The sequence below is a fragment of the Dioszegia hungarica genome, assembly GCF_025882075.1.
Source record: "Dioszegia hungarica strain PDD-24b-2 chromosome Unknown MKK02contig_7, whole genome shotgun sequence".
In the NCBI taxonomy this organism is placed as follows: Eukaryota; Fungi; Basidiomycota; class Tremellomycetes; order Tremellales; family Bulleribasidiaceae; genus Dioszegia; species Dioszegia hungarica.
Genome location: NW_026515769.1, coordinates 622,792 through 650,625, shown reverse-complemented (window position 1 = coordinate 650,625; position 27,834 = coordinate 622,792). Strand labels below are relative to the sequence as shown.

Below are 27,834 nucleotides of genomic sequence, written 5' to 3'. Positions count from 1 at the left end.
CATGATTATACCCCCTAGAATAACGCCCTACACATCGGACAACTTGACGAGTGACTCGAGTTGAACCACTTGAACAAGCAGCTGGCATGGAATCGATTCTTGCATGTCCGACATGGCTTAGTAGGCAAGGTCCGATCCGTCAGAGAGATGATGCTGACGTCAGCCTGATCCACAACAACAACTCACGAGTAACAGATCGCACACTCGACGACCCCCTCAAAGTGCAAAGACACATTCTTCTTGAACACTGTCAACGCCTCCAAGATCAACCCATTCCGCGACGTGATGGTCTGCTGGACGCTCATCAACCACCCCCTCCACTTGTTCTCCGGCACGCCCACCCGCTTCAGATCCCTGATCTCGACACCGCGCAAGGGAAACTCGGCTGGAAGCCGGATCCCGATCTCCATGGGCTGCTCGTCCACCACGTAGCTGGCGATAGCCTCGGCCGACCCTGTCCCCGCAGCGACGGTAGCACCTCCTCCCTGAGCGATCCGGACGTTTAGGCCCTCTTCGGTCAGAATGGCCATGGCCGAGGGCTCGCGAAGAGCCGAGAACTCGTGCCGGATAATGACGGGACTGTAGTGTCTAGCGGTGAAGTTTAGCATCGACATGCTGAGTTGACGGTCTTTGAGCGATTCGTAGTACGTGCGCATGGCGGAGGGGAGGGTTGTAAGGGCGCGGTAGAATAGATGAGATGCGAGTGGAGCGAGATCCGGTAGCTCTTCCGGGTCGAGCACTGTTGTCAGCTTTGTTTACACATGGACTTACGATCTGGGTAAAACTCGTCCACGCCAAATTGACTGGATGGAAAGTTCCAGGCGCCGACCTCGGTTACGCCTAGAATAGCAAAGAGCATGGGAATCAACGACTCCTCCATGAGCTTGGTCGAGTTGATCTGGTCAAGATATGCCCAGCGCAGAGTTCGAGACTGACATCAGCCGCGCCAATCATCTTACTCACGGCATCATCAAAGTGGTCCAAGATTGCCATCCAGCCCAGCAGATGAGCCAAGGCGGTCGGCACAGCTAGTTCGCTGTACCACTCCACGGGAGACCGAACAATGTCAACGAGACCGGCCGGGAGGAGGATCTCCCTTGGAACATGGCCCTCCTCGGCTTCCGCAACCGATCCCTCGACCTCGACGACCAGAGCGATGGTACGAGTCTTGATGACCTTGGCCAAGACCCGGTATGCCGTGCTCTGGATGGCGCTGGAGGTAGACTGACGTAGCAGCTCGCACAGTTGGCCGAGATCCGCCGCTTCGGTAGCTTTATCGGGAACATCTTGGAGGAGGTCGAGCACCGCCGCGTGTATAAGCCGAAGCGGAGTAGTGTTGGCTGAAGTCAGCGCGGTCTACATCATGCTCACCTTGACGACATTGCAGGAACAGCTTCAGAACAAGCTCCAGCTGGCGATCCTTGCCGACCCAAAGCGCTCGCAGAGCCTTGTTTGACGATGCCAGGTCCCGGACTTGCTGTAAGAGCTCGAGGCAGCGGTACAGTAAGGGATGGGTCGAGACATCTTCCATTGAAGCGGTCTGCATCAGCACGGCCTATGCTAGACTCACCTCAAGACCGCTTTCGACCAAATCAAAGATGGCATCCCAGTGACCCCCGCTGACATCTTGGACGACCGGCGCCAGCACAGTGTACAATTGGGCAACGTAGACCTCCATGCTCTCGTCAAAGTCGTCGGCGTCGTCGGAGGTCAGCCAGTGCCCGACGTGCCGTAGAACGAAGATGGCGCGCTGCTGAGGGAGGAAGAGGGAGGGGGCGTCTGATGGTGGAGCGGAGGCGAGGAGGCGGCGGAGTGCGGGAATAGCCTCTTTGGCCGCTTGCGATGGCTTGATAGTGGTAAGATACGATGCTAGTCGGTTTTGAGCAGTCTGAAGGCGTTCCGAATCGAGCAAGAGGGGCTTGACGGCGGAAATGACGGCCATGAAGATGGGTGCAGCTGAGGTCAGCTCGTGCTTGACAAAGACTCACATCTTTCCATCATTGACATGCCAAAGGCGAGCCATACTTCGGCCTCCTTTTCGCCAGCTCCACTCTGTCTGAGGTGACGACTGAGGACGTCGCGCAGGACGCGAGGAGCGGTATCGCTCTGGCTCGCCACAGATGCAGATTTGAGCGAGACGAATAGCTGCTGGAGAAAGTCCTGTGGCTCGGAGGGAGATCTCGTCGCCAGCGCAGCAACCGCAGACTCGTGCCATTTGACGACAGCCTCGTCCACGCTCGCCAGAGCGATGGAGAGAGCGCCGTTGACCTCCCGAACGAGATCCTCGAGAAGTATCCGACTGACCGAAGGCGCATAGAAGCCGCGTCCACCGACGGGTATGTCGAGCGTGTCTTGTGCAAAGACTGCGGCAAACAAAACCAATACAAGCAGATCGGTGCTGGTCTGTGCGAGTTGTCGGTCCGCGCGAAGGATGGCTAAGGCTGCTTCGGCGTACCGCGCGGCCAGAGATCGGCCCTGGTGGTCGAACGTACCGGTACTGTCGACCGTGCTATCGGTGACGGGGACAAGGGGGTCGATGATGGACAATGATGGGTACGCCGGAGCGGTGGGCAGGGTGAGGAGAGCTTGCGCTGATGGCAGTAGCGAATCTCGGACGTCCGACGGCGACTGCTGCTTCTTGCCGATCTTGGAGGACAAGGCGACATCCACAAGAATACCAGGTCTAGGATCAGCAACGCCAGTCCTCTGCTTACTCTATGAGACACGAGACCTGACCCAGCATATCCCTCAGTGCCGCCGACACCTTGTACTCGACAATATCTTGCCCGTCCTCGGACATTTGCTGGACCGTCTTCCATATCGCCAAAGCGGACGCTGGGGCTTGGAACTCCTCCATAGAGTTCCGGGGCAGGAGGAAGATCAAATGATGGACCGCGATTAGCGCATGGAGGAGGACATCGGATTGAGCAGTCTCTTCTGGGTGTTGCTGGGCATACGCCGAAAAGATGTCGAGCGCCGCTGAAGGGATGATGGCTTCCTCAGACCCGTTGATAATGTCGTCAACCTGATCGTGAATGGAGGTGCAGACGAGAGCGAGGACGGTATGCAGCGCATCGTCTGATAATCCATCTGGAGTCAGCCAAGCTTTGGGACCACTCACTCGACCGCTTGATAGCAGAAACAGCCACTTCCACGCCTGCCGAAGTGGACAAGGCCGTTTCGGTAGCTTCCAGGGTGATCTGATCCAGCGCGCCTTCGCCCACAAAGGTAGAGTCGGCCGTGGCCGCTAAAATGTTGGAAAGCGCAAACCTGGTCTCCCGAGGGGTGTTGGGAGAGTCGATGACGGCCCATAGTGAGGTCGCCAGATTTGCGCTGGGGGCGTATTTTCCCGTGGCTTCGAACAAACCGATGAAGAGGGAGGGGGAGAGAAGAGTAGCTAGGGTCGGGGCAGTCCTGCTGAGTCCGCCAGCAAAGGTCTGAGGTCAGCAACATTGGAGCTAGACTCACCTGTATCGTCTCTGCGTCTACAATCCCGCCCGAGAGTCCAGAGAGCAGGACCTCGGCGTAGATCGGTGCGTCGGTACTCTGCGCACTCGCAGACCGGCTGAGTCCGTCCGCCGCCACCTGGTGAACCGCCTTCGCTACCTCTGCCAGTCCCGCAAGAACAGCGGTATTGTCATTCGCGCCTCGAACGGCAGACAAAATCGCCGGAGTACGAAGCAACAAGCTGCTCGACGCTTTAGACAAGTCGTCGCTCTCGAGCTGCCCGCACCTTGTGACGAGGATGTCACGAAGCTGTACCACCGCCTTGTCCAGTACCGGCTCGTCGAGCAAGGCAATCCTGCCCAGCGCCTTGCCAAAGACGTCTGCTTCAAACTCTGGCGCAGTATCCTGTCCGCGCCTCTTTCCGCCTTTCGCTCCCATATCCAAAACTCCCTCTCCCCATGCCCGCCCCACAAGCTGTTCCTGGACAAGCCACTCCGCCGTTCCCTGACCATCCTGCCGCCGCATCGCCTTTCCGAGGAGGAAGACCGTGCAATCCACTGCATCTTGGAAGAATGCCTGGAACGCGGATTGCTGATTGGGGAGGGAGTGGGTCGAGAGAAGTCGAGCGTCCATGGGTGACCATAAATGGGTGAGGAAGCTCTGAAGCGGTTCCGAGGGTCCTCCCTCGAGCGGTAGGAGCTCATCGGGTAAAGTCGAGACGATAACGAGGAGGAGGGGATAGGTCAGGTGAGGAAGGCTAGGGCAGATGGTCGACACCCACCCCAGGAAGTCGGCAAAGGGTTTGGGGTATGATGTCTTGGGCTCTTCGTCTTCGTTATCCTCCCCTTTGAATGCCTTGGCCTCTTCTTCGTCCTCCTCTTCTTCGTCGCTCTCCTCGTCTGATTCCGATGGCGTATCCGTCGCGTCTCGACATGCTATAGTCCAGCTGTTTCGGTATTCTAGGGTCAGCCTTGCCAGCACAGATACGCACTACTTAGAAATTTCACGATCGCCTGACCCCCCTGTTGCCACACCGACGAGTCCTTCTCTGACCAGCAGCTGGCCAAAACCGCAACGGATAGCAGTTTCAAAGTTTCCTCCCTCCCCACTTCTTCCGGATAGGTGTCGATGAGGGTATCAAGAAGTGTGTAGGCAGCTTTGCGTATGGCTGGCTGTTCGAGACCGAGGTTGGCCGCCTCATCCACCGGTTCGGAGGATAGCGAGGACCAGACGTCCGAATGGCGGAGTAGCGCGACGAGCTCCTCCGGTAACGGGATGTTGTTCTTGGCAATGTCCTGGGCGACTCGGGAGAGACCGACGAGCCCGCCGATCCTGTAGCGGGCCAGGCGCTCACTGGACGAGGTGTCCTCTTCTGGAACAGCTGGCGCTGTTTCCGCAGGGAGGACAAACTTGGCTTTGCCGCCCTTCTTGACGGCTGGCGCGACGGCATTGGAGACTGGGGCAGGATGTATGTCGTCATGGAGTGAAGCGGGGTCAAGGATACCGAGTGACAAGTACTCTACTAGAGAGCCCAAGTGCTCTGCGAGATTGATCCGACCGTCCGCTTCCGTCCAGCTGGTGCTGCCCTCCCAGCTAGCAGTAACTCCGGTTCGACGCCCATCTTCGAGAGCAGCAACAAGCCACGAGCCGAGAACATCGCGGTTCTGAGTGCCTGGGAGGAGGCCAAGCGATAGCGAGTCGAGGATAGCCGACCGAATGGAGGGGATAGCGAGGAGGTCCGATTGCAGCTGCAGGGAGAGCGAGCGGTGGAAGGGGGATTGGAGGAGGCTTGCGAGGTTGTGCAGCTACTGTCAGAGTTGCTCATAATGTCACTCACCCAGACAGGCACTGCGGAGAAGAGGGCAGTCTCCTGAAGCTCCTTCTCCACCTCATCGCCGTCCTTCGAGACCCATTCGCGGAGCTCCTCCAATCCCTTCCGCCTAGTCACCTCGTCCTTCTTCCCTAGTCTCCGCAGGATGACCACCAGGTCGGCAGGCAGCGATCGCGCTAGACCCTGCCCATCGAGTGGATCCGGGATAGGCGGTGCAGGCGGTTTGGGCGGAGGGATATACTGCTTGACTTTTGGCTGGGCCTTCTTTTGTGCCTTGCTAAGCTTCTTTTGACCCCTCTGAGCGGGCTGCTGGGGAGCCGCTGCGTCTTCCTCGCCCTTGCCAGACTTTTTGGCGTGCTTCTTGCGAGTGCCGGACGAGGCTGAGGATTTGCCTGCTTTAGGCATGATGATGGATGGTGGAGAAGGAGATCGAGCAGCTTGAACATTTTGGTCAAGTCGATTTGACGTCATTCCTTCCTCCTGCAACTGCCTCTCAACCTGATAAGTATACTACGATACGCAGCTTCAGCTCCCCACTAAGCTTCGATATGACTCGAGAATGCGAGACCATCACGATACCTCAAGAGATTACTCAGTACGCGTGGACCCCTGGCTCATCGTCCATCAAGGAGTTTACGAAAAAGGTATAGCTTGTGGAGACGGCACTGACAGCAGTATCTCCCCAGCAAGACTTCTCACGAAACTACTCAAGTATGTTTACCACAGAGCGATATTGACAGCAGTGTCTCTGGATACATCCCAGTCATGGCGCCTTTCTCGATCCCGAGCAACATCTTCGACAAGACGCAGCGGTAGAGCAGGCCAAAGAAGAATGTGAGCACTGGTCATGCTGAGCTGATGCAGTGAACCACCTGCTCGAGCGTCTGGCAGAAATTGATCATGATGAGAATCTCCCAATAAAGCAACAGGGCGGGACGTCGAGTAGGGGAGAAGTCAAGAACCAGGTGAGCTGCAACCGGGATGTGCTGATATAGGCGCATGATCGCACCGTCCGCCTTTTGAAGGTGATCATGCTCAAGTCCAAGTGGACACATGGGAAATGGCAAGTCTCCCGGAGGAGACACCTAATGTCGTAGGCTGTGGAGAGAGAACCATGATGCGGTGGATGAAGTCTGGACCAGTATCGCGGGCTCGGTAGCTTCTGGTCCCCTAAGGGATGCAGGGGTCACTGGCGCCAAGGTGGAAACTACTACTGCCGGAGAGGTAAGTCCAAGCGAGGCGGAGCTGACGACAGCAACACCAGATCTACCTGTATATGCCAGACGTATATGACGTTGATGTTTCCGTCAAGGTGAGCTGAAATCAGCATGCGCTGATGAGATACTCGAAACCCTCATCAGCTGCCACGGCATCGTCCCGGTCGGTGTCAAGCCAGACCTATATACCGCCGCGGGGATTACCTCGCAGCATCCTACCCATATCGATTCTTTGGTCTTTCGCCCTCGAGACCACCCGCTAGGTGACGAGCACGTCAAGGTGAGTTCAAGGAAAGCTTTGCTGACAGCAGCGACTCAAACGGGAATTTGACGAGTATGAAGCGATATTCGGCATCGGTTCACGAGCAGATGTCACCCAACTCTTGGTCGATATCGAAGACGACGGCGAGACGGTAGTCAACTCCCCCGAGCCGATCAAGCTCGCCCCCATCATTCGCCTCCAGTCACAGACGCACCTCAAGACCATCCTTAAAGATATTGACGCTCGGCCAATCAAGCCGCTGCCCATCCGCTTCAAGCCACTCATCTCGCTCGATCTCCCGGTAACAAGTCACATCCCTCGGGCGATGATCGTGAACCTCATGAAGGATCGTAAAAAGTGAGTTCTTGGATAGTCATCGCTGATAACAGGTCCACCTAAGTCCGCTAGAGCGTGTTTTAGCCAATGTACATATTGCTTCATTCCTGGGTCCACTTGGTATGCCGCAGTACAAGTTCTCGGACGATCAACTCCTCTATCTCTACCTCTCGACCTTCGCTCCCCTGCAGTTGATCCAGCTTCAACCACGTCTCTGCGTACTCTTCGACCTCAGGCAGATCCGCATCCATGACGGGTGGGGTTTGCACACCCGTCAGCCTGCTATTGCCCGCCCCTTTTGCGGGAGTCCCCTTCGCTGACCGCTCGACAAAGACTACCTCCTGCTTGCGCCGGTGAAGATCGTTGCCAACTACGACTTGGTGGCCGTACCTTGAAAGAGCCGCGCGGGATTTGGGGATGAGGAGGTTCTCGTCGGTTTCAAGCTGGGTGTGAGCGACACCCAAGCTGGACTTACCTTGAAGCTGACAATGTACCCCTCTGGGATCCACTCCTGTACCAGCGGGCGGAGGACCTTTGGTACCTGGTCCATTTCGAGTGAGAACATTCCAACGCTGGATTGAATCTTGTGTTCCGCCTGTCCTGTAAGCTTGACCGATGAGCGACTCACCACTCGCTCGTCGGGGAGGAAAAAGTCAGACACCGCTGCAGCGAGGTAAAACATGCCCCTTCGTCCCAAGGGAGCCATTTCCCGAGTGATGGCGCGAAGCAGCCATAGATACTCGTTGACCGTTTGAAAGTCCATACTCAGTAAGGAGCCGCTCTCCTGCGCCTGGTTGTACGCCCGAAGAACCGGGAGTAGGCCGGCCGCATCATCCGCCTTGACCCCGATTTCGGTACCGTTCTTGATGGTCAAGAGGTCGAGGAAGGGATTGAGCGAATGCGAGTAGTGCCTAGAGAATGGGCGTAGCGAATGGAGGCGATGGAAGAAGACCACTGCGTATCCCGCCGCGAGAAAGTATTCGGCGGATGTAGCTCCTCGGGTACCGGCAGAGAAGTTGTCGAGGAAACGAACGCTGAGGTCAGCTCGGGAGAGGCTGAGCGTACGTGTTGGATTCTAATGGTACAGTCGTGCCTCCGCTCTGACTGTCAGTCAGGCCTGAGTCCTGGGCTTACAGTAATGAGGACGACTCGCTTCCCTTTCACACCCTGCCATTTCTCGACAAATGCTGCAACTTGAGCGGTCTTTGCGGCGAGCGTTGGCGGCGGTTGTTGAGATTGAAAGTAGGCTTCTGTGGAGAATGGCTGGCTACTTGATGCTTGTACTGAGTCCGACATGATGGTAGTGTGATAGAGCTGTTATTGAGGGGGTCATTCCGGGGACGTTCGACGCGATGACGATGACTTCACTGGTCAAAAGTTGTCGGCTCGCCCGCAAAGTTCAGATTTGCTTTCTTATCTTATCTTGTCATTGGGACCCGTTTCAAAGGCTTCACCTACACCCTCGCCACTGTCGACAGACGAAGCAGAAAGGATCGAAAAGCATATCTTCTTCGTCTTCAGGCGCAGCTCAGCGTTACAGACCGCGCAGGTCCCCTCCTGTTTTTACAGCGCTTGCTTCCACTCTTCCATCTTCACACTCGTACTTCCGCACAATGGGTCTTGTGGTACTCCTGGCGCAATGCGTCGCCATGTTTGTCGCCAGCATGCTGGTCGGAAGTCTGCCGTTGATGTTCAAATCAGCTTCTTCCGGTAGGTCCCGATCGAGAGAAGCTGGCTGACGACCAGGAAAACAATTGAAAGCCGTCTCCGTGCTCGGGATGGGTATACTGGTGGGGGCAGCCCTCACCATCATCATACCAGAGTCAGTGGAATCACTTTTCGCTGAGCTACGGCTGACCAGTAGGGGCGTTTCGACTCTATTTGACTCGCTACCGCACGGCTCAAAGCACGCCTCGGAGCACAGCCAAGATACCGTCAGCGCCATCGGCCTGAGTCTCCTCTCTGGCTTCGCTTTGATGCTACTGTAGGTCCTGGTTAGTTCTGGCTGATGACAGGATCGAGACGCTCACTCCTCACCCTCCTTCTGCTCACGACGCTTCTCCCGCTTCTACACCGCCCTCTCCTTCTACTCCCCTGACAGGCACTTCCCAAGAAGACGGACGTCCGAACCTCGCACATCTCAACTCACGCTCGCCGATAGTACCGAAACGTATGCATGTACACGACGGCAAGGATGAAGGGAGACAGTGCGCGACTGGCGGCGCCATCAGGGGGCTGAACGCGACCCTAGGTCTGGTCATCCATGGAGCGGCGGACGGGATTGCGTTGGGAGCGAGCAGCATGAGCGACAAGGGAGGACTGGGCCTGATCGTGTTTCTCGCTGTGATTGTGCATAAGGGTGAGTAGGCTCGTGGCCAGGCTAATGTCAGGACCCACCGCGCTTGGTCTCACCACGACGCTGCTCTCGCTGGGCTTGGACCACGCTGGCATCCGAAAGCGACTCATGATCTTCTCTTTTGCTGCGCCACTAGGCGCCATCTTGACGTTCACCATCATCAACCTGTTTGGCGGCAATACACCAGGATCCGCCAAATCCGAGGTGGACGGTCTGCAATGGTGGACGGGCATCGCGCTGTTGTTCTCCGTGAGTGTGGGTTAGACGTTGCTGACGACAGGGCGGTTCCTTCCTCTACGTTGCTACCGTCATACAGCCTCTGTCCTCGACCAATCCAGAAGAGCACGAACACACCCATGCGTCCTCATCTGATGATCATGAATCGGCGCAATTGGGCAAGTACAGTCGGATCGGGCTGCTACTGGGCGGGATGTTGCTGCCAGTATTGCTGAGTTCGCTGGTAGGAGACCATCATTAGAGTATGCACATAGGCTGGCCTATACCCATTCGCAATTGCGGCGGGCCGATTGCTAACAGACTGTCTTCCTCAGGGACGTGACGCAATATCACCGCCGCCACGCTGATTCGTCCCATCCTAAACCGCACTCCTCCATCCTGATACACGCCTCCGAACAACACCTCTTTGATCTTGCCCTTGACGCCGAGAATTCCAAAGTCCACTCTGGCGTCTGGGCCAATGTAGTTGAGCTGAGCCGCCATGACGAGTGTTTCGGTAATCCCGCCAGAAAGGGGTTTTGTCCAAGAGGCCACATCTATCCCATTCTCTCCGTCTAGGGGCTGGGTGGTACGGATGGGCCTCCGAGAGTAAGCTCGATCGATGAGGAAGGAGGATTGAGAGTAGAGGTGAGAGGCGATAAATGAAGCGTTCTAAATCAGCCGAGCCTTCTTCTATACTCACATTGAGGAGGTCAGGGGTAGAGCTGGACGCTAACCAGGCACAGTGCCCCATGACTCCATGGTTCCAGGCGAGAATGACCTGAACCGCCTCCTCCCTTCCCTCCGGTACTCGCCACCAAAACTCCTCCCCCTGATCGTCGAAGGCTTGAGGTACAACCCAAGTGACCAGATCCCGTTTCCTCCCCGTTACCCGTTTCTTCTCCTCCCAGCTATCTAGCCTATCGGCAAGATCGTAAAAGTTGCCTTGGCAGCCGTCGCATCCGCTGGCACCGAATGTAGGCGTAACTGGGGTCGACCACTTTTTGGAATAGATGGGATTTATGGCAATCGAGTAGACGTCGGCGAGGAGTATATCGGTACCGGCAGTAAAGGCCGTCCAGTAGTGATCGTTGCAGTTCAGGACAAGGGAAATCGGGTGGTAGGGATCGAGTCGGTGGATGAGGTCTCGAGCTTTGATGACGGCGTCGAGAGGGGTGGGGGGTCCGTCCGGCTCATCGGCAATATACCAAGTGAGGAGATTGGGGCGGTCTCGAAAGGCAAGAACTTGTTCTTCAATTGACGCTAGATCGAGGAGGGCTGCTCATCAGCGCGACCTATTGATGACCTACCGTGGCGCATATCGTACATGATCCAGAGGCCGAGCTCCTCAGCACGATCGAAATAAGCGTTGATGGCAGCGGGTCCATCTGGTTGATAAGTTTTACCCGGAGGCACCGGGTGGATCATATTGGAGCCGAGCGAGTGAGCCCTATCGAGGCGTTGGGCATTGGTAGGGGGACGGGAAGGCGACCACCAGTCAAATAGTTGACTCGAGGGCGTCTCGGCAGTATCGATGCTCTGAAATGAGCTACAAAGCGGGTCAGACTTACATCATACCAGCCAAAGGGGATGAAGCTCTTCCACTCTCCCTTTCTCCGTGCCCATGTACCGCCTGTCCGCCTGTCCAGCTTGACAATGGATCCAGCCTTCTTCTCGGGCATATATCGGAGCTCCGCGTGGGAGGTGTATTCATGGGATCCCAGCTTCACAGTGCAGCGGAGGGACCGCGCCTGTACCCTCGGAGAAACACCTTCCAGCGGGATGGAGACCATATGACCTATAGAGCCGAGAGGAACCATCGCTGAAGTAATTGGGACGCCGTCGACAAAGATCTGGACTTGAAGGAGCTCGCCTCGAATGCCCTTCACTGGCAATCAGCAATGTCAGTCTACGACCCACCTGGCAGTCCCACATCATACGTCAGACTCGCGTCCATGATGATCTCTGGAAGGTCATGAAGGTCCCCACTGATGTATATGGAGCTGGCTGGGGTACAACGAAAGTCTAGCAGAGGCGTGGAGGATGATTTGGGAAAGACAAAGTAGCTGTCGGGAGCTGGCGGGGTGTGGGGCGCTGCCAGCTCATAATACTTTCCGCACCAAGTGGAGTATGCTGAACAAGATGTGAAGTACGCCCAGAAGACGGCAAGACGTGCACGCATCTTAGCATAGCCGGTATCGGTCAGGGTCGAAGTATGCAGATCTAGAGCCTTGCAGCTTGCACTTGAGCTTGCAGCAGGCTGAGCTAGGCTGCTGTGAGAGCGCTTGCTTTACATATGCATAGGTACATGGAATCAAAACACATTCCTCGTGCCGTAAGAACCGTCCGCATCAACCATCGTCAACTTGGAAAACCTAGGCCAGTTCTGAACGTCGCGATTGCTCGCCACTCAATCAGACAAGTCTGAGTACTTAAAAAGTCAACTGGAGCTTCATGTACATCGCAACATGTACCTCGAATATGGGAGCCCAATACCTCAAATTGGGCTATCTACAGCCATCTGCCACATAGACGGTCTTTGCAAACGCCGATAGTCGCCTGTGAGCAGCGCGTCGTCCGAGGTCAACTCGCCTGTAAAGTATCCTCTCTGGCCTCTTTTGGCTAAGATCATGTGTAGTATCTGTTCTTAACGCTGTGAGAAGCGTTACGTCCCTACGGGGACTTCTTCTCGCGAGATTTTTCTGAGCCCGGCAGGTCTCTGTAGCTTGCTACACGCCTCGCCACGATGTCGTTGCCACTGCACTATAGGCTTCTGATGTCAGGGTACCCCAAATTATCTTTTTTGCTCAGCGTTCTGTATGTCGCCCATGCCTTGCCCCAGCCTGCTTCTGTGCGGGCTCATCGCCTCAATTGTCGTGATGGTTGATGCATTCCCATTGTCCATTGTCTCTACTCACAGGTCATGGCTTGATGCCTGTCCGGCCGTCCCTACACCCAAAGGAGGCCAAAGAAGGTGCCACTCCCAACATTCCTCAAATTTCAGTTTCGGTTCAGCTGCCACCTTGTCGACGCGCTGAAGGCTTTGCATTTGTCTATATAGCGTCTCTCGACTCTTGTCGCAGCACAGTCTTGGCCATCCTACCCTGATTAACCAGTCTGTCCTTGTGACTCGCAGCACGATCCAGAAGCAAGCCTGCTTCGGCACCACCGATCGGGATCTCTGTTCTTCCCCTTCCATTTACCTCGGGCTGCTGACGGTCTCCTTGACGACGGATTGGCTCAGCGGAGCACAGATCTGAGTCGCTGATCACCTGCTAGCGCGGTGCTTTGCCGTTGCTAGTGCGGATGCTCCGCCTTGGTAACGATCTGCTTTGTTCGCCAGGCGACAGATCGGCGGTTTGGTTAGGCGGGGTACATAAGCTGACACCCTGTCTTGTCTCTCGCACCCCACATCGCACAATGGCACGCCTGACCTTCTTCAAGACTGGACGTACTACTCCCATCTTTGACGGGAAGAGCTCATCACCCTCGCCCATCCGCAAGACCCCCCTCGCATCCTGTACCACGTTACCTACCAGCACCACCCCCGTCTCCGCGCCGCTCAAAGCACGGGACTTTGCCTTACCGGGTCCTTCACCTGTTCGGCCCCCGCGTCCGCAGTATGCCCTGTATGACGAGCCTGAGCTGCGGAGCCGATCTGCCGGAGATTTGCTGGCGCCGATCCGGTTGGAGCGCAAGGTCTCGCATGTGAGGGTGAGTACACGCAAGATGGAGCTGATGCCTAGAGTACATCATGCCCCTTGTCTGCTCTCGCTTGCGACGACCGCTCTCCGTCCAGTCGGCCCGTCAGCCCCCCTTCCCCGTCCCCAGCCCCTCAGCGTATCGACAGCAAGCGGCGTCCCCCAGCTTTGACCTTGCTCGTTAGCAACCTGACGACCGAACCGCCGAGTAGCAAGCGAGACGCCGGGTCGATGGAGGAGCTGCGGGACACACCTTCTCAGCCGCCGAAAAGCTTGCCCAAACCTACATCCCGCCAAGCGAACCCGTTCCAAAACATACCTCTCCCCTGGTCTCTCGTCCCCACATCTTCCGTATCTCCCACCTCCCTCCTGCAGTATCAAGACGCATCGCCTCCCTCCCCGCGGTTCCTCCCCTCCCATATCCTCGCGACGTGCCAAAGCGAGTCGAAACGCCTCACGTCCGAGCTCGACCGCTTGACTCGCAAGTACGCCAAGCTGGTCGAGCAGCGCGATGAGACGCTTCGCCAGATCCAGCTGGAACCTGCGGCGGTCGTGCGGATCGCTCGGACGCTAGAGAAGCAGATCAGCCGGTGCGACCGGGTGGCGCGGCAGATGTACGTCTGCAATGACCAGATCCGGCAAATGGAGTGTCAGATGGCGGAGCATAGGGTTGGGGTGTGGCGGGTGGGTAGGGAAGGGCGGCAAGGGGAAGAGAATCGAGAGGGACGGCGGGATGAGGGAGGGAAGCAAATCGGGCGAGACTGGGGAAGAACGGGTCCGAACGAGGGAGAAGACAGGGGAGGGAGAAGTCAGACAACTGCAGAACACATCTCGGCGGAGGCGCTCGACGTTGAGGGGGAGCTATCGCCAAACGTCATTCTCATCCTACCGCCTCGTCAGTACATGGCCGAAGACGACGTCCCGGACCCAAGCACGCCAGTCGATCATCACACAGCCCCGCTTCGCATCAAGCCCCTTCGATCAGATCGGTGTCGGTCCATGATAGAGACGAGCAGGGCGCCCCGCGTCAAGCAGGCAGTCAGGGAGAGCAGATGGGACACTGTGAGTTGCATATGTTTAGGATACGCTGACGAGAGCCTCAGTCTATTCTGCTCAGCTTGGCGACGGCGGATCTCTGGGCTCGTACATAGGATATGCATACAACTAGTCAGATCTGAAGCCTCCAGCGCTAGCTGAAGTACGTCGGATATTGCTCGTCCCTTTCCCTCTCGCGCGCCTGATCCCTCTCCCGCTCTTGCCGTCGATGCCGTTCTCGATACTCATCCGGGATGGCGGAGGAGAGCGCGGGTACCGGCGGATCCGCTGAGGGATCGGAACGGCCGGTGGACGTGCCAGTGGGCTCGGTCGCCGGTTCAGCCGCGGCAGCGGACCCGCCCTGACCCCACAATCGATTCAGGATATTGGTGACTGCTGGTTGTACTGCTTGTCCAGGGACAGGCGCGGGCTGTTGATCCGCTGGGACGAGGGGAAAGCGGCAGACTGGGCATGACCCGTTTGTCTTTAGCCAGGGTTGTAGGCAGTCTGGATGGAAGATGTGTCTGAGGTTAGAAATGCCGCTGCAATACTTACTCGCAAGGTATTCTCATGACCTCGTCGCCGGGAGAATAGTCGTCTTGACAGATCGGGCAGTCTTTGTGGATGTTGGATTCTGGGATGAGCTCCATCTGGGAGGCCCTCACCTAGGGTCTTTTCGTCCAGGACGATACGGGGTAAGCCCTCGATCACAGCATCGGTGGCAGGTAGGGGTCCTTGCGGTCCCGCAGCGTGCATGAGCTGCTCGAGAACTTGATCAAAGCCATCTGCGGTCAGACGCGTCGCACTTCAGCTCACTTTCTGACATGACGTAGTCTCCTAAGTTTGCTGGCCCGCGCATACCGCTGGGGAGGCTCCCTTCTTGCGCTAGCATCTGGAAGAGTGCACCGATCTGAGTCAGCGCGATCGTACAAGCACTTACCATGTCTTGACCAGGCCCAAGAGCTTGCATCTGTCCGGGCGGTGGTGCGGGGAAACCGGGAAAGAATCTATCGTCAGCTTGATCAAGGCTAGACTTACGCATCCAAGCCGCCGCCGGGGTCACCTGCTCGGCTACCACCGCCTAAAGGCCCAAAAGTCACACTCCCCCTTCCTCCGCCTGGAAAGTTGAATGACAACTCGCGCGTCCCGTCTTGTCTTCTACCAGATCCGCTAGTAGGTTGGGATGAGGAAACCTGACCTTCCGAGGCAGCGCCCAGGAGCGAGCTGAACATGGACTGAAAGAAGCCGGAGGGGTTGAAGTCGGGCTCGGGAGGCATGTCGTTGCGCTCGTTGGCTTCTGCATCGAGCTCATATCAGCCGCGCTAAGGTATAGCTTACTATTTCTATGAATTCGCTGTTGCAGGATGCGCATTGCGGGGTGCCGTTGCGCTGAGAGTCAGCTGAAGGCTAATGTGTTGGGGAGGATCTCACTCGAATCGGGTGCATTTCAGCACGACACTGCTTGTTAGCTTGGCCAAATCCTAGGTCCTACCTCATGGCATAGCCAGAAGGGCTCTGATCTCTGCGACATTGTAACGTATGCTGAAGCGGCTGCTGTATGTTGAGCGAATGCGTTAAGTGCTTGAAGTGGAGGCCTGTAAGGGCAAGGTGGCGAACATGACGCAGAGCGCTTCGGCCTCGGCCATTACAAAATGGGGGGATGACATAAAGGGCGGGGCAATGTGTACGGCAGCACCCTCGGACCTGACGACGAAACCTTGACCAGGTGCCTGGACCAGCTCTTGCTGTTGCTACCGAGCTCCGCTATACTGATAAAACCACGAGCATGTAGTCTCCGAGAGCGTCCCAGCAGTGAGGGGAGGTAGTAAAGCAAGAATGAGTAGTAGTCGGTGAGTGATCCGCTGCATGTACATAGCGGAAAGCAGATGCACCGACTTGACTGACTTGTACCCCTTACTGTTTCATCCTGCGTGACGACCCTGAAACAAGCGGAGTGACCAGCGACAGTGCCGCCTTTGGCCCGAGGATATGACGAGCTAGGCACGGAATGAGGAGTCCCCTGCTCCATGAAAACTTATTTAAGCAGCTCAATCCAGGCACCGGGGGCGGGCAGGCAGCAGGCAGGGAGAGCTCACAATCAGTGATCACGAGGGGCGAGTTCAAGGTCACACTGTTACTCACCAAGGGGGATCCGAATAATTCGAATCAGCCATCGCCATTCAACCTCACACTGCATCCTCATTTCCAGTGAAACAGTGTCTCGGCTATCGAAACCGTCGACACCCTCACAGCGATCATATCAGTGAACCTCCCCTCCTTCCCCTCCCCATCCATCGCCACCATGTCCGCCCCCGAAAACATCTGGAGCAGTAAGTGCACACAAAGACCACACTAACTACAGACCAATCCGCCCTGGTCACTTACTACACCGACCATGACATTCCCATGCGCCCCCAACCTGGCTTCCTCGTCCTCTCCATCATCGTCTCAATCCTCGGTTCCTATGCCACCCTTCTCCTCCTCGGACGACGGACCAGCAACCGCGGTCTCCGTAACTTTGGCTTCCTCGCCGTGTCGGCCATCTGCTTCGCAGCCGTCGCCGTATGGGGCATGCACTTTGTCAGCATGATCAGTGTCCGGCTCGACCCTAGTCCAAATCTCAGCTGGGCCATTATGGTGAGTTGACCGATACTTCAGAGCTGATATAGTTCTCCCCTGGTATGACGGTCCTATCTCTCTTTGTCCCGCTCGTGGCCACTGTCTGTGCCTTTTGGTTCCTCGGCGACGACCCATCCTACGTGGCCGACAAGGACGACTCGTGGAAGGCGGCATTGACACCGAGGAACCTGCTCGAATCGTGGCGTGTCCTAGCGGGTGGCATCTTTCTCGGCCTCACAAGTGAGTCGGCCTTTGACCACGCTGACAATAGTCGGTCTCATGCACTACTCGGCGTCATTCCAATTGCCCAACTTTAATGTTTCCTATACAGTGAGTTGGCGTTAGACATTGCTTACTCAGGCGGTAACCGTTGTCTTTGCGCTCGTCCTAGCCTGTATCGCCGCGATCGCCGCATTGGCCCTCTTCTTCCGCGCTCGACAGCAATGGCAAGAATCTTTCTGGAAGCGCGGGATCTGCAGTCTATTCTTGGCGGCAGCGGTTTGCGGGTGAGTCTTGGCTCGAACGCGCTGATTCAGAATGCACTACCTCGGTCTCGGTGGTACCTCGTACCGCACTCGTCAAGACGTCCAACCCGAAGCTCTCGCGAGTAACGGCCAGAACTCAAGACTCATCATAGGTGAGCCAATATTGAACTCGGCTAATTAGCCATCTCGGTCATGTGCGCTGTCATCATCCTCATCTCCATCCTCCTCGCCATTGCCGATCTCCGCACTCGCATCCAAATGAAGGCCAAGGCCAAAAACATCGTTCTCGCCAGCGTCACCTTTGACGAGTACGGCAAGATCCTGGTCAAGCCGGACGGAACCATCCCCATGCAGATCATGCAGACAGACACCAACACCGAGGTGAGCCCGTCGTCAACACAGCTAATCACAGGGTCTGTCCGCTCTGCTCGACCCTCAACTCGCCTCATTCCAATGGCTGTACCAGCTCTCCTTTTGCTGGCGCCTCGCCGTCGTCCCCTTCGTCCCCCGCATCGTCGACCACAAAGCCCAAGGTTCATTCCGCAGCGGCTTTATCGAAGCTGCTGTCCGCCTCGCCCACTCGCTCGACCTCTCGGTCGACTCCATCGGCATCCTCTTTGACCGCGTCCTCAACACCGGGACCAAGGTCTTTGACGAGCAGGAGCAAGCTGAAAAGTTTGTTCCCATGCCCACCGACGACGAAAGCTCCATCCACGGCATCACCATGAAGCTCGGTTCGTCGGAAGGCGTCATGTGCTTCTTTGCTCGGGAACTCGGCAAAGGTAAACCCGCGGCGGCCGACATGGGTACGGACTACGACGCCACCAAGGAGGTCGACTCGGTCGATTACTATCTCGAGCGGGGTTGGCGTCTCGCCGAGACCCGCTTCTTCTCCAAGCTGCTCGCCGACTACATGGGGGTCAGCAAGGCCGAGATGGACGTATATCTCAACGCCTGTAAGACGTATGCCAAGCGGGGCAGTCAGCCGGTGGTGCAGGAGGGAGGGGTCTACCTGGGCCTCTTTGGCGTCAGGCCAGCGGGAGAGGGCGGACTGGACGTACTGGTGTACAACTTTGCCCGTCACCAAATCCCCGCCTATCGGCTCCCGGACATTTCCATGCCGCTCAACACCCGGTCCCTCGCGTGGCTCAAATCCTGCCACAACGTCACCCTCGCCCAGCTTCTTGCACGCTGCAATGAAGCCCTCAACGATGACGCATCGAGTCGGCTCACTGCCGAGTCGGCGGAGCAGGAGATCTTTTACGATTTCCTTGCTGCCCTTTGCGTCTCGCTCGAGTCCCTCATCGCGGCCATGCGGGTCTGGCCCACTCTGCCCGACCAAGCGCGGCTCTCGCCCGACGTCATCGAGCTCCCCACCAGCGACTCGGACACCAAGCGCCCAGCGCAGATGCTCCTTCTCTCGGTCATCCTCCCGGCGCCCGATCACGGTCTCGCCCTCGTCCAAACACGCGCCTCGGGGATCCAGGTACCCCAGCTGGACTCTACCCGGCGGGACTGGGACAAGCCGCCGGCGCCATTTGTCTACTCGCCCTGGAATCTTTGGTCCCGGGCGCAGACCATGATTCTGCGTGGCGCAGTCTACCGAGACATTGCGCAGCAATTCTCCAACGAGGTGGGGAAGATGTACGCTCCCCCGGTCAACGACATCGCCGCGGAGATTGCTGCCGACAAGAAGCCCAAAGGTGTCAACCCCTTCCACGGCGACGAAAAAGTCGGCAGCGTCGTCGACCTCGCATCCGTCTCGTATACGCCCTCGCGCAAGCGGCGGCCGGGAACAGCCATCAAGGGGGCGAGCGATGCGATTCAAAAGGCGGCGGGGATGAGCGCAGACGAGCTGGATGTGGAAGGGGAGTATGCAGGTGTTCGTGACAGGGCCGACATGTAAGTTCTGATATGGATCGAGCTGATGGCAGGTGGTTTTTGCGAGTCATGCAGGCGTTGGCAGAGGCGGATGAGAACAGATTCTTGGAGTATACGGATTGGGAGTCGCAGTGCAAGATGCTTCCTCTGGATTAGTTGTGCATACGTAGGGTATAATAGGGTAGTAATTGGGTAGATAGGTCTAGGGATACATATCATGCACGAGCTAGCTTTACCAAACGGTCCCGATCATACCCTATCCTCTCATTCCAGTGTTTCAGGTGATGTTTCACTTTGCATCATTCACACTTAACCAACAACCCGATACCAACATGCTAACACTGTACATATCATACGCTGACGATGCCTCGCGACAAGCCGACTCCTCAGGACCCGTTTGACGACCGCCATGCTCGCTTTGCGGCTCCGCAAGGGCAGCCTCGCTACCCCCCTGGCGTCCATACCGTTCAGTATGCGGATTCCGGCGACATGGGATTCGGAACTCCGGGTGGTGGGGTGACGATCGACGGACAACACGTCCCTTGGGTAGCTGCGGATGAGGATGACGAGCTCAAGCCTCTCACTGGGTGAGTCCGCCTCGAACAAGCTGACGGTAGATCGACCGAGTTGCGCACGCTGCCGTCGGCCGGTGCAGACTTTATCAGGCGTCAGACCATGCCAAGGCGTGCCGCTACGACTCGACAAGTCAAGCTCACCCAGGGGCACTGGATCAACGAGTAAGTCCACTCTGGATTAGGCTGATAGATACCCCGTCCCGACCCCCATCTCAAGCGTGGTCGAGCCCAAGTGGACGTCAGGGACAAAGTCGCGCGAGTTCACGTGAGTTGTGCGCATACTGGGCTGATATAGTCATATGCGATACACTGCAGCGACGTGCGATCCCGACGACTTTACGCCCGAGAACGGCTGGAACCTTCGAGTCAGCAAGTACGGACGGGAAACAGAGCTCCTCATCGCCGTTACGAGCTGTAAGTCGAACGAGTATCGAGCTAATTAGACAACGAGGACAAGATATTGTACGCTCGCACCCTGCACAATGTCATGCTCAACATCAGGGACATTTGCAATACCAAAGCGTAAGTCCCGTACAGACCTGGCTGATGTAGTTCCAAATACTGGCGGCGATCAGCAGAAGAAGGCAGACCCGGTTGGCAGCGGATCGTCGTGGCGCTCATTGCCGATGGGATCGGCCCCATGGACACCAACGTCCTCGACGTGCTGGCAACTATTGGCTGTTACCAAGACGGAGTACTCAAAAAGGCCGTCGATGAAAAGTCGACCGTCGCGCATATCTTTGAGGTGAGCAGACCATAGTCCGGGCTGACGTCAGTATACCACGCAACTGTCTGTAGACGCCAGCCCTCAACTCGTCCAGCCTCACCCCGGAGACCCCAACAATCTCGTGAGTTCACCGAGGACGTCGCTGATAGGTTCCCGTCCAAATCATCTTTTGTCTCAAGCAAGAGAATACGAAAAAGATCAACTCCCACCGGTGGCTCTTCAATGCCATTGGCAGGCAGCTGAACCCCGAGATATGCGTCCTCCTCGACGCTGGAACCAAGCCGGGGCACAAGGCGATCTATCATTGTAAGTTCATAGCTGACCGAGCTGACTTTAGTATGGGAAGCATTCTACGTAGGTCGACTACCGTGCGGGCTGACGTAGAACAACCCCAACCTCGGTGGTGCCTGTGGAGAGATTCACGCCATGATCAGAAAGGGCGCCAAGCTGCTAAACCCGTTAGGTATGTCAATACAAACGTAGCTGACGCAGTCGCGGCGCAGAACTTTGAGTATAAAATGTCCAATATCTTGGACAAGCCCCTGGAGAGCAGCTTTGGATAGTGAGTCGACCGCTGAACTAGCTGACGGTAGTGTAAGCGTCTTGCCTGGCGCCTTTTCGGCGTATCGGTTCCGAGCCATCCAGGGCCGACCCTTGGAGCAGTATTTCCATGGGGACCACACGAGTGAGTACGCAAAAGGCCAAGCTGAGTCAGTGGCCGATCGTCTCGGAAAGAAGGGCATACACGGAATGAACATCTTCACCAAAAACATGTTCCTCGCCGAAGATCGGTAAGTCCAAAGACGATCAAGCTGACGTAGAATACTCTGCTTTGAGCTCGTCGCCAAGGCGGGGGACAAATGGGTACTGTCCTATGTCAAACCCAGCAAGGCCGAAACGGACGTGCCAGAGGAGGCAGCCGAATTGATCAGCCAGCGTCGGCGATGGTTGAACGGCTCGTTTGCTGCTTCGGTCGTAAGTTGAGGCCAGGCCGAGCTGATGTAGTACGCTCTCATCCACTTCTTTCGGCTCTACAAGAGCGGGCACAATCCCCTCCGAATGTTCTTCTTCCACATCCAGGGAATCGTAAGTACCGGCGAGAAATTAGCTGACAACAGTACAACTTGTACGTTCTACTCTGACAACGCTAATTAGTCTCAACCTCATCTTCTCCTGGTTCGCGCTCGCCAACCTGTGGCTCACCTTTTCAATCATCATCAATCTCGTCCCAGATGCGACCCACATCTACCTCTTTGGCGGCGAGACGGTCGTAAGTGGACAGCAGGCAAAGCTGACTTAGACTCACTGGATCAATCTCGTCTTGTTGTGGGTGTATCTAGCATTCCTCATGTTACAGGTAAGGGGATAGCAGGCACAGCTCACCCAGTTCGTCTTGGCCCTTGGGAACCGACCGAAAGGAGAGAGGGGATTATACCTCTTGACGCTGAGCGTATACGCGATACTCTCAGCATACCTCATCACGTGCTCTCTGATCCTTTCCATCAGAGCGTTCCAGGTAAGCAGCTCCTCGATGGCGCTGACGACAGTTTGCTCTCAATGTAGACGGCGATCTCGGCATGAAGTTAAAGAATCTCTTCAGCAAGACCAACGGCGTTCTTGTTGCAGCCCTCATGTCAACAGTCGGTGAGTGCGTCAACGACTCAGCTGACAATAGGAATCTACCTCTTTGCTTCCATACTATACGTGGGTAGTCGCTAAATGGAGCTGACTTAGCGCGATCCCTGGCACATGTTCCACTCGTTCCCGCAGTATCTAGTAAGCTTTCCATCAACACTGCTGATTAGCTTCTCGCCCCGTCTTTCACCAACGTACTGAACGTATACGCATTCTGCAACTTGCACGACGTCTCGTAAGTCAAGTACAAGCCGCGCTGACGACAGATGGGGAACAAAGGGTACGGCAGCGTAAAACTCGGCTGAGACAGGTTCCGACAAGGTCGAAGCATTGCCGGCCATTACATCGAGCAAGGAGAAGGGCGGGGCAGTGGTGGAGGATGTTCAGCGAGTGAGTAAAATTAGGGCTGAGCTGATCAGAACATGGCGGAACTCGACGAGGCGTTTCAGCAGACGGTATCGCGCGCCGTCACGCCGTGGAAAGAGGCCGACGGCACCGACTTGCCAAATCCAGACGTGAGTGTAAGATCAGCCAAGCTTATGCCAGGACCAAAACCGTACCTTCCGAACCAGACTCGTCTGCTTCTGGCTCATCTCCAACGCCGCCCTCGCAATCTCTATTCAGACCTTGAATGGTCTTCCCGAAACGAGACGCCTGGTTGAGCTTTGTCTTCCCGCTGACTACAACCCCATCAACGGCTCCGCCATCGTCCCGGTCAACGCCACTTGCCTCACTCGAGCAATCAACTCACAGACGCAGGATCTCGAGGACAAGCAGCAGTACTACTTCATGTATCTGCTTTGGGGGACGTTTGGTCTATCCGCCGTCCGCTTTGTAGGCGTAAGTCCTTGTAGAGATTTGACTGACAGCAGTGCCTGTACTATTGGGTGACGAGGCAGCTGGGTCGGTGCTGTAGGCGGAACTAGATATATGTATTGGCTCGTAGAGAGATGTATATCAGACAGGACATTAGCACCCCTTCCTGAGATGGTTTCATCCGACGTGGAGGCGTTTCATCGAGCACCAACATTCCTTCCTCTTGCCTTTGTCCATCTGCCATGTTCGCCAACAACACCAGAGCACAATCATCGACGGCAGCGCGAAGGTGAGCTCCAGCGTCGCGTATGCTGACCCCAGGCTGATGAAGGAGTATCGCGATCTAACAGCAGACCCGCTGCAAGATATGATTACAGCCGGCCCGATATCCGAGGACAACATGTTGGAATGGGAAGCTCTGGTGCAGGGACCCGAGGGAACTCCATATGTGAGTACGGCCTACTACCGAGCTGACATCTAGGAAGGTGGTATATTTGCGGCCAAGTTGCGCTTTGTAAGTACGAACGACTGGACTAGCTCACGGCCAGCCATCCGACTATCCACTCAACCCCTTCAAGATGACCTTTGATCCACCTCTACTCCATCCGAACAGTAGGTCCCGGCCGCTGTCTCGCTGAGACCAGTCTATCCCAACGGCGATGTCTGCATATCCATCCTCCATGCCCCCGGCGACGATCCTATGCGGTATGAAACCGCTTCCGAGCGATGGAGCCCAGTGCAGTCGGTGCGAAGCGTCCTCCTCAGTGTACTGAGCTTGATGCATGCGCCCAACAGCGACAGCCCTGCTGATGTAGAGGTATGTACCCAGCCATATCTAGACTGATGTAGCAGTGTGCCAAGCTATACCGCGACGATAAACCCGAATTCGAGCGGAGGGTACGGGCACAGGTCAAGAGTCTCTTGGGTATCTAGTTGTCGATTTGGGTACGCATATCCGTTGTCTGCCCCCAAAAGAAGCCAATCATCTCCTAGTACTAATTACAACTAATCTGCGTATTGATGATATCCTGCCCTCCGCATCTCTCCCAATCTCCGCCGAGCCGCGCCTAGATCCTTCTCTAGCTTCAGAATCTCCACCTGCTGCTCCATCTCCCTCATCTTGAACTCATGCGACGGCATCGACTTGTAGTCGACCGCATCCTCATCTCCCTCCCGATTGGAGATGATCTTGACCTGCCGTACCAACGCCTTGCAAGCATCCGTCACCGCCTTGGCCGCCACCTCCAGAGTCTGCTGTGTCTTGGACATCAACGACGCCTTGACCCGGGATGCAGCCACGAGCTGAGCGGTTGCGGCCGATACCTCGTTGGATGCCACGATGAGCTGCTCGAGCGAGTGCGAGCCAGAGATTACACCGTCCGCAGTCTCGATGAGGAGACCGGTAGCGTACGCCACAGCCTTGGCAGCCGAGATGAGACCCTCCGTCCACCGATTGTTTCGCTTGTAGAATTGCTGTGTTGTGCTGGACCCCTTGCCCTCCCGTACAATCTCCTCCTGACTCTCGGTCGCCGCCCGGATTAACCGACCGATGGCGTTGGTGATGGCCAAGGTAGCCTCGAGGATGGCATCATGGACTTGGATGTCCAGAGCATTGTATTTTGGCCCCTTCTCCCGCGCCATAAGAGATTGAAGACGCTGAGTGGCCTGCTCGATTGCCCGAGCAGCGTTCTGCATCTCCTGCGAAACGATGTCCCCGATATCGCCGTTGGACCGCGCCAGGGTGGAGCTCGCCTTGGGAATAAGCTTCTCCACCGACTCGGACAGCTTGGCAAGTGCCCCGCGTGTCTCGGCGTTGTTGCGAAGGGCAACGTCCTCAGTCTTTCCGCCAGCAAGCAAGCGGAAAGACTGAAGGTTGAGGAAGAACCGCTGGCCAGCGTCGCCCGAGCTCTTTGCCACCTTGACGAGCCTGTCCGAGGCGTCGTCGGTCTCGGCGAACCGCGTGATGCCCTTGGAGCTGACGAGGGTCTCTGAAAGTGCTTGCGCAAATTCATTCGCCGACCGAATCACGTCGACATGGGTACCGCCGCTCTTTTTGGCGAGGTAGAGATTGAAGGTGGAGGCAAACTCGGTGGCGTTTGTCATGGCCTTTTCGATCATGGAGAGGGTGTACTCGGGGGTTGCGGTGGTGTTGCCAGTTTGCATTGGGGATTCCAGCTCGTACATGGCGTCGTCCACCTTCTGTACGCATGCTTGGAGGATGGAGTCGATGATGGCGTTGAGCTCTTTGCGGTGGTCGAGGATGAGGGTGTCGACTTGGGCATCGAAGGCTTGGTTGGTGTCGCCAGAAGTCTACAGTCAGCTCAGCCTGGACGACAACTTACAATGCGCATCTCGCTGAGTTCTTTCAACGTAGAGTCCATGCCCTCTTGCATAATCAACAGCTCTTGCTCCTTCTCTTCCACAACCCTTGCCACCTCGCCCTCCTTTTCGTCGATCCGGTGCAGGAGGTCGTCGATTTGCATCTGCTTGGCCTATTCATTAGCCATGTAACGGTCACAACTTACGCGTAGCGAGTCCTCCAGCTCGTTGAGTTGGCGGTTGTACTTGGACATGATGCCAGACACCTCGGAGCTCTTGTTCCGCGATGAGTCTTCTGCGCGTTCCTGGGCAAAAGATAGGTCTCGCTTGATTCGGTCGAGTTCTTCCTTGTGGCTCTGACATTAGCCGGGCTCTCTCTTCCACTCACTGATCGAAGACGGTCAACATCGTAACGAGCTCGATCTCGCTCCCTGATCATGTCGGCCAGCTCCAGGTTCTTGGCCTTGACGTCCCGCTCCATCCTCTCCATCTTGTCGACGGCCTCTTGGGCAGAGTTTGCCTTTAGCTGGAACCCCTTGCTCTTGTTGAGAAGATCAAGGTGTTCCCCGCGCAACTGCGAGTAGAGCTTGGCCAGCGCTTCGTACTTGCTCTTCCAGATCTCGATCTGCTTTTGGAGTTGCATTATGAGATCGTCCTTGGCCGACATTTGGGCACCGACGTTGGCGCCGATGAGACCGAGCTCGCTCTCGAGGGATTTGACTCGCCGATCGTATTGCTCCAGCAGCATCTGGTCGCGTTCGTATTGTCCCCGCATACCCAACATCTCCTGCTGCAGCTCGGCGACCTGTCCGTATTGCTGCTGCTGGCTGTTGTAATGCTGGTTTTGCTGGTTCATTTGCTCCCGAAGAAGCTGCTCCTGCGCCTGTCGCTCCCTCTCCTGCTGGAGCCGCTGCTGCTCAGCATAGTCCGCCTCCTGCCGACGCTTGTCCTCCTCCTGCTTGCGCTGAGCAGCTTCCCGCTGGGAGACGAGCGCGGCCTGCTTGCGCTCATACTCTTCCAGCATTCGACGCTGCTCCTCAATCTCGCCTGCTGTGGGCGCGGGCGACTCGCTCCGCTTTGGCTCTGCTCGAGGCTCGATGTTGGGTCGGTTGGGGAGTTCGGGAGCTTCGCCAGAGTCGATCAGATTGGGCGGTTCCTACAATCAGCGAAGTCATCGGAATCGACATACCTGTCCGAGCTTGGGCACATTGATGAGACCAGTAAGGTATTTGAGGTTGGAGCATTCATAGTAGAAACGCCTCAGGTTGAAGTGCTGGGCGTTGTATCTTTCTCGAAGCGGCTGGAGTACATCCTCATTTTCCGTCCCTGTTGTCAGCTCGTTTCAGTCCTGTACTTACGTCGATGCATCGCTCGGAGCATGCTCGTAATGAACTTGTAGATTCCAAAGCTCTCCTTGACCAGAGGAACAAGAGCGGAGATACGGCATTCGTTGGTGTTGGAGCCACGGAATGTGTTGAAGATGAGCTTTTGGAATGACTCGATCTGATCTTGCAGAGTCATGAGGTCGGTGATGGTCTCGTATCTACAGTCAGCACATGGAGCAGACGGTACTCACCCTTCATTGGGATCGTCAATGTTCTTGAGACTGATATACTCCTCGTACTCGAACAACCCGTTGAACTCGGGATGGTGACGATGAAAGCGCAGCTTGGACAGTAGGAAGGACGTGTACGCCTTGATGAGGGGACCATAGCCTTTGACGCCATCACCAGCTGTGCGTCCGCAGGTCTCAATCCAGCCAGTCTGCTGGTGTGCCTCCTTCAAGGTCTACAGTCAGCAAGAGTCGGTCCTTGGACTTACGACCGGATGACCCTCTTGCAGGAGCTTGTGCACGACAATCAGACTCTTGAAGGTTTGGACCTCGTCTGCCAATATTGGCTGAGTCCTCAGGCTGTTCCATACGGATGTCGAGGAGTGGTAGTCCCACGTGTAAACGATACACTCTTGAGCGTTAGTGGAGACTTGCCTTGGGCTTACTTCTGACGTGTTTCTGTTCTATTCGTCAGCTCTGGCCATTCTCTGGTACTCACTGGGAGCAGTCTCTTCGGCAGATGTCGCCTTCTTGATGTGCACAGCAAGTTCTGCCTCATTCTTGTCCTTGTCAACAGGACGTGTCGGTTGATGATTGGCAGATGCCCGGACGCTCGGAGGATAGTCCTCGTAATCGGCGTTGTTCCGATTGAACCTACGCTGATGAGTTGGGATAGTGGGGCGGCAGCGAGCTGTACTTACATCTGCATATTGTGCAACCGATGCCTGCAGCAAGAGAGAGTGTATGTATGGTGAGAGAAGTAGATAGCTGCGGGGGATAGCCATGCCTGCAGCTGCCGGTGACAGGGTAAGCGCTATGACGTA

General features: G+C 56.3%; 11 protein-coding genes across 11 annotated transcripts; 6 read left to right on the top strand and 5 right to left on the bottom strand.

Annotated features, from left to right (window-relative positions):
- Positions 1-14: 14 nt before the first annotated feature.
- On the bottom strand, positions 15-5,683 carry MKK02DRAFT_24099 (uncharacterized protein; the record flags this gene model as incomplete). The annotated part of the gene is made up of 12 exons (XM_053086840.1): positions 15-153; positions 187-739; positions 772-931; positions 964-1,340; positions 1,372-1,540; positions 1,571-1,956; positions 1,989-2,683; positions 2,715-3,090; positions 3,122-3,437; positions 3,469-4,382; positions 4,439-5,252; positions 5,285-5,683. 12 exons carry the CDS (start codon positions 5,681-5,683, stop codon positions 15-17), a joined length of 5,298 nt encoding a protein of 1,765 aa, XP_052947219.1.
- Positions 5,684-5,826: 143 nt separating this feature from the next.
- Positions 5,827-7,156, top strand: MKK02DRAFT_43362 (uncharacterized protein; the record flags this gene model as incomplete). The annotated part of the gene is made up of 9 exons (XM_053092386.1): positions 5,827-5,922; positions 6,019-6,112; positions 6,143-6,243; positions 6,274-6,323; positions 6,376-6,502; positions 6,534-6,590; positions 6,620-6,775; positions 6,807-7,114; positions 7,147-7,156. The coding sequence occupies 9 exons, from the start codon at positions 5,827-5,829 to the stop codon at positions 7,154-7,156; spliced, it is 999 nt and encodes a 332-aa protein (XP_052947218.1).
- Positions 7,157-7,194: 38 nt separating this feature from the next.
- MKK02DRAFT_43361 (putative phosphopantothenate-cysteine ligase) lies at positions 7,195-8,389 on the bottom strand (the record flags this gene model as incomplete). The annotated part of the gene is made up of 5 exons (XM_053092385.1): positions 7,195-7,536; positions 7,569-7,688; positions 7,722-8,127; positions 8,159-8,193; positions 8,228-8,389. The coding sequence occupies 5 exons, from the start codon at positions 8,387-8,389 to the stop codon at positions 7,195-7,197; spliced, it is 1,065 nt and encodes a 354-aa protein (XP_052947217.1).
- Positions 8,390-8,706: 317 nt separating this feature from the next.
- On the top strand, positions 8,707-9,901 carry MKK02DRAFT_32285 (Zinc/iron permease; the record flags this gene model as incomplete). The annotated part of the gene is made up of 7 exons (XM_053088477.1): positions 8,707-8,803; positions 8,840-8,915; positions 8,958-9,077; positions 9,109-9,452; positions 9,484-9,698; positions 9,730-9,809; positions 9,850-9,901. 7 exons carry the CDS (start codon positions 8,707-8,709, stop codon positions 9,899-9,901), a joined length of 984 nt encoding a protein of 327 aa, XP_052947216.1.
- A 22-nt stretch (positions 9,902-9,923) lies between these two features.
- Positions 9,924-11,847, bottom strand: MKK02DRAFT_36418 (uncharacterized protein; the record flags this gene model as incomplete). The annotated part of the gene is made up of 5 exons (XM_053089423.1): positions 9,924-10,337; positions 10,369-10,943; positions 10,976-11,204; positions 11,237-11,553; positions 11,586-11,847. The coding sequence occupies 5 exons, from the start codon at positions 11,845-11,847 to the stop codon at positions 9,924-9,926; spliced, it is 1,797 nt and encodes a 598-aa protein (XP_052947215.1).
- A 1,238-nt stretch (positions 11,848-13,085) lies between these two features.
- Positions 13,086-14,517, top strand: MKK02DRAFT_43358 (uncharacterized protein; the record flags this gene model as incomplete). Its single annotated transcript, XM_053092384.1, has 3 exons — positions 13,086-13,379; positions 13,412-14,428; positions 14,464-14,517. The coding sequence occupies 3 exons, from the start codon at positions 13,086-13,088 to the stop codon at positions 14,515-14,517; spliced, it is 1,365 nt and encodes a 454-aa protein (XP_052947214.1).
- A 38-nt stretch (positions 14,518-14,555) lies between these two features.
- Positions 14,556-15,678, bottom strand: MKK02DRAFT_43357 (uncharacterized protein; the record flags this gene model as incomplete). Its single annotated transcript, XM_053092383.1, has 6 exons — positions 14,556-14,925; positions 14,957-15,035; positions 15,067-15,186; positions 15,218-15,311; positions 15,342-15,408; positions 15,440-15,678. 6 exons carry the CDS (start codon positions 15,676-15,678, stop codon positions 14,556-14,558), a joined length of 969 nt encoding a protein of 322 aa, XP_052947213.1.
- A 1,025-nt stretch (positions 15,679-16,703) lies between these two features.
- MKK02DRAFT_43356 (uncharacterized protein) lies at positions 16,704-19,542 on the top strand (the record flags this gene model as incomplete). The annotated part of the gene is made up of 9 exons (XM_053092382.1): positions 16,704-16,731; positions 16,764-17,038; positions 17,071-17,260; positions 17,292-17,350; positions 17,381-17,526; positions 17,557-17,657; positions 17,687-17,886; positions 17,918-19,407; positions 19,440-19,542. The coding sequence occupies 9 exons, from the start codon at positions 16,704-16,706 to the stop codon at positions 19,540-19,542; spliced, it is 2,592 nt and encodes an 863-aa protein (XP_052947212.1).
- Positions 19,543-20,019: 477 nt separating this feature from the next.
- On the top strand, positions 20,020-23,249 carry MKK02DRAFT_23889 (chitin synthase-domain-containing protein; the record flags this gene model as incomplete). Its single annotated transcript, XM_053086802.1, has 27 exons — positions 20,020-20,123; positions 20,152-20,226; positions 20,257-20,375; positions 20,405-20,483; positions 20,514-20,706; positions 20,738-20,809; positions 20,838-20,994; positions 21,026-21,042; positions 21,073-21,151; positions 21,181-21,250; positions 21,282-21,373; positions 21,404-21,479; positions 21,510-21,663; positions 21,694-21,774; positions 21,807-21,814; positions 21,844-21,958; positions 21,989-22,045; positions 22,076-22,204; positions 22,236-22,332; positions 22,364-22,392; positions 22,423-22,464; positions 22,494-22,558; positions 22,590-22,603; positions 22,634-22,713; positions 22,743-22,838; positions 22,870-23,163; positions 23,196-23,249. Coding segments are annotated over 27 exons (2,448 nt in total), but the record flags the coding sequence as incomplete, so codon positions are not given.
- Positions 23,250-23,381: 132 nt separating this feature from the next.
- Positions 23,382-24,072, top strand: MKK02DRAFT_36429 (ubiquitin conjugating enzyme; the record flags this gene model as incomplete). The annotated part of the gene is made up of 6 exons (XM_053089424.1): positions 23,382-23,428; positions 23,461-23,587; positions 23,621-23,653; positions 23,688-23,751; positions 23,784-23,956; positions 23,992-24,072. 6 exons carry the CDS (start codon positions 23,382-23,384, stop codon positions 24,070-24,072), a joined length of 525 nt encoding a protein of 174 aa, XP_052947210.1.
- Positions 24,073-24,144: 72 nt separating this feature from the next.
- MKK02DRAFT_24402 (ANTH domain-containing protein) lies at positions 24,145-27,795 on the bottom strand (the record flags this gene model as incomplete). The annotated part of the gene is made up of 9 exons (XM_053086894.1): positions 24,145-25,449; positions 25,482-25,631; positions 25,665-25,814; positions 25,847-26,614; positions 26,648-26,784; positions 26,817-27,001; positions 27,035-27,246; positions 27,280-27,440; positions 27,510-27,795. The coding sequence occupies 9 exons, from the start codon at positions 27,793-27,795 to the stop codon at positions 24,145-24,147; spliced, it is 3,354 nt and encodes a 1,117-aa protein (XP_052947209.1).
- Between the last annotated feature and the right edge of the window lie 39 nt (positions 27,796-27,834).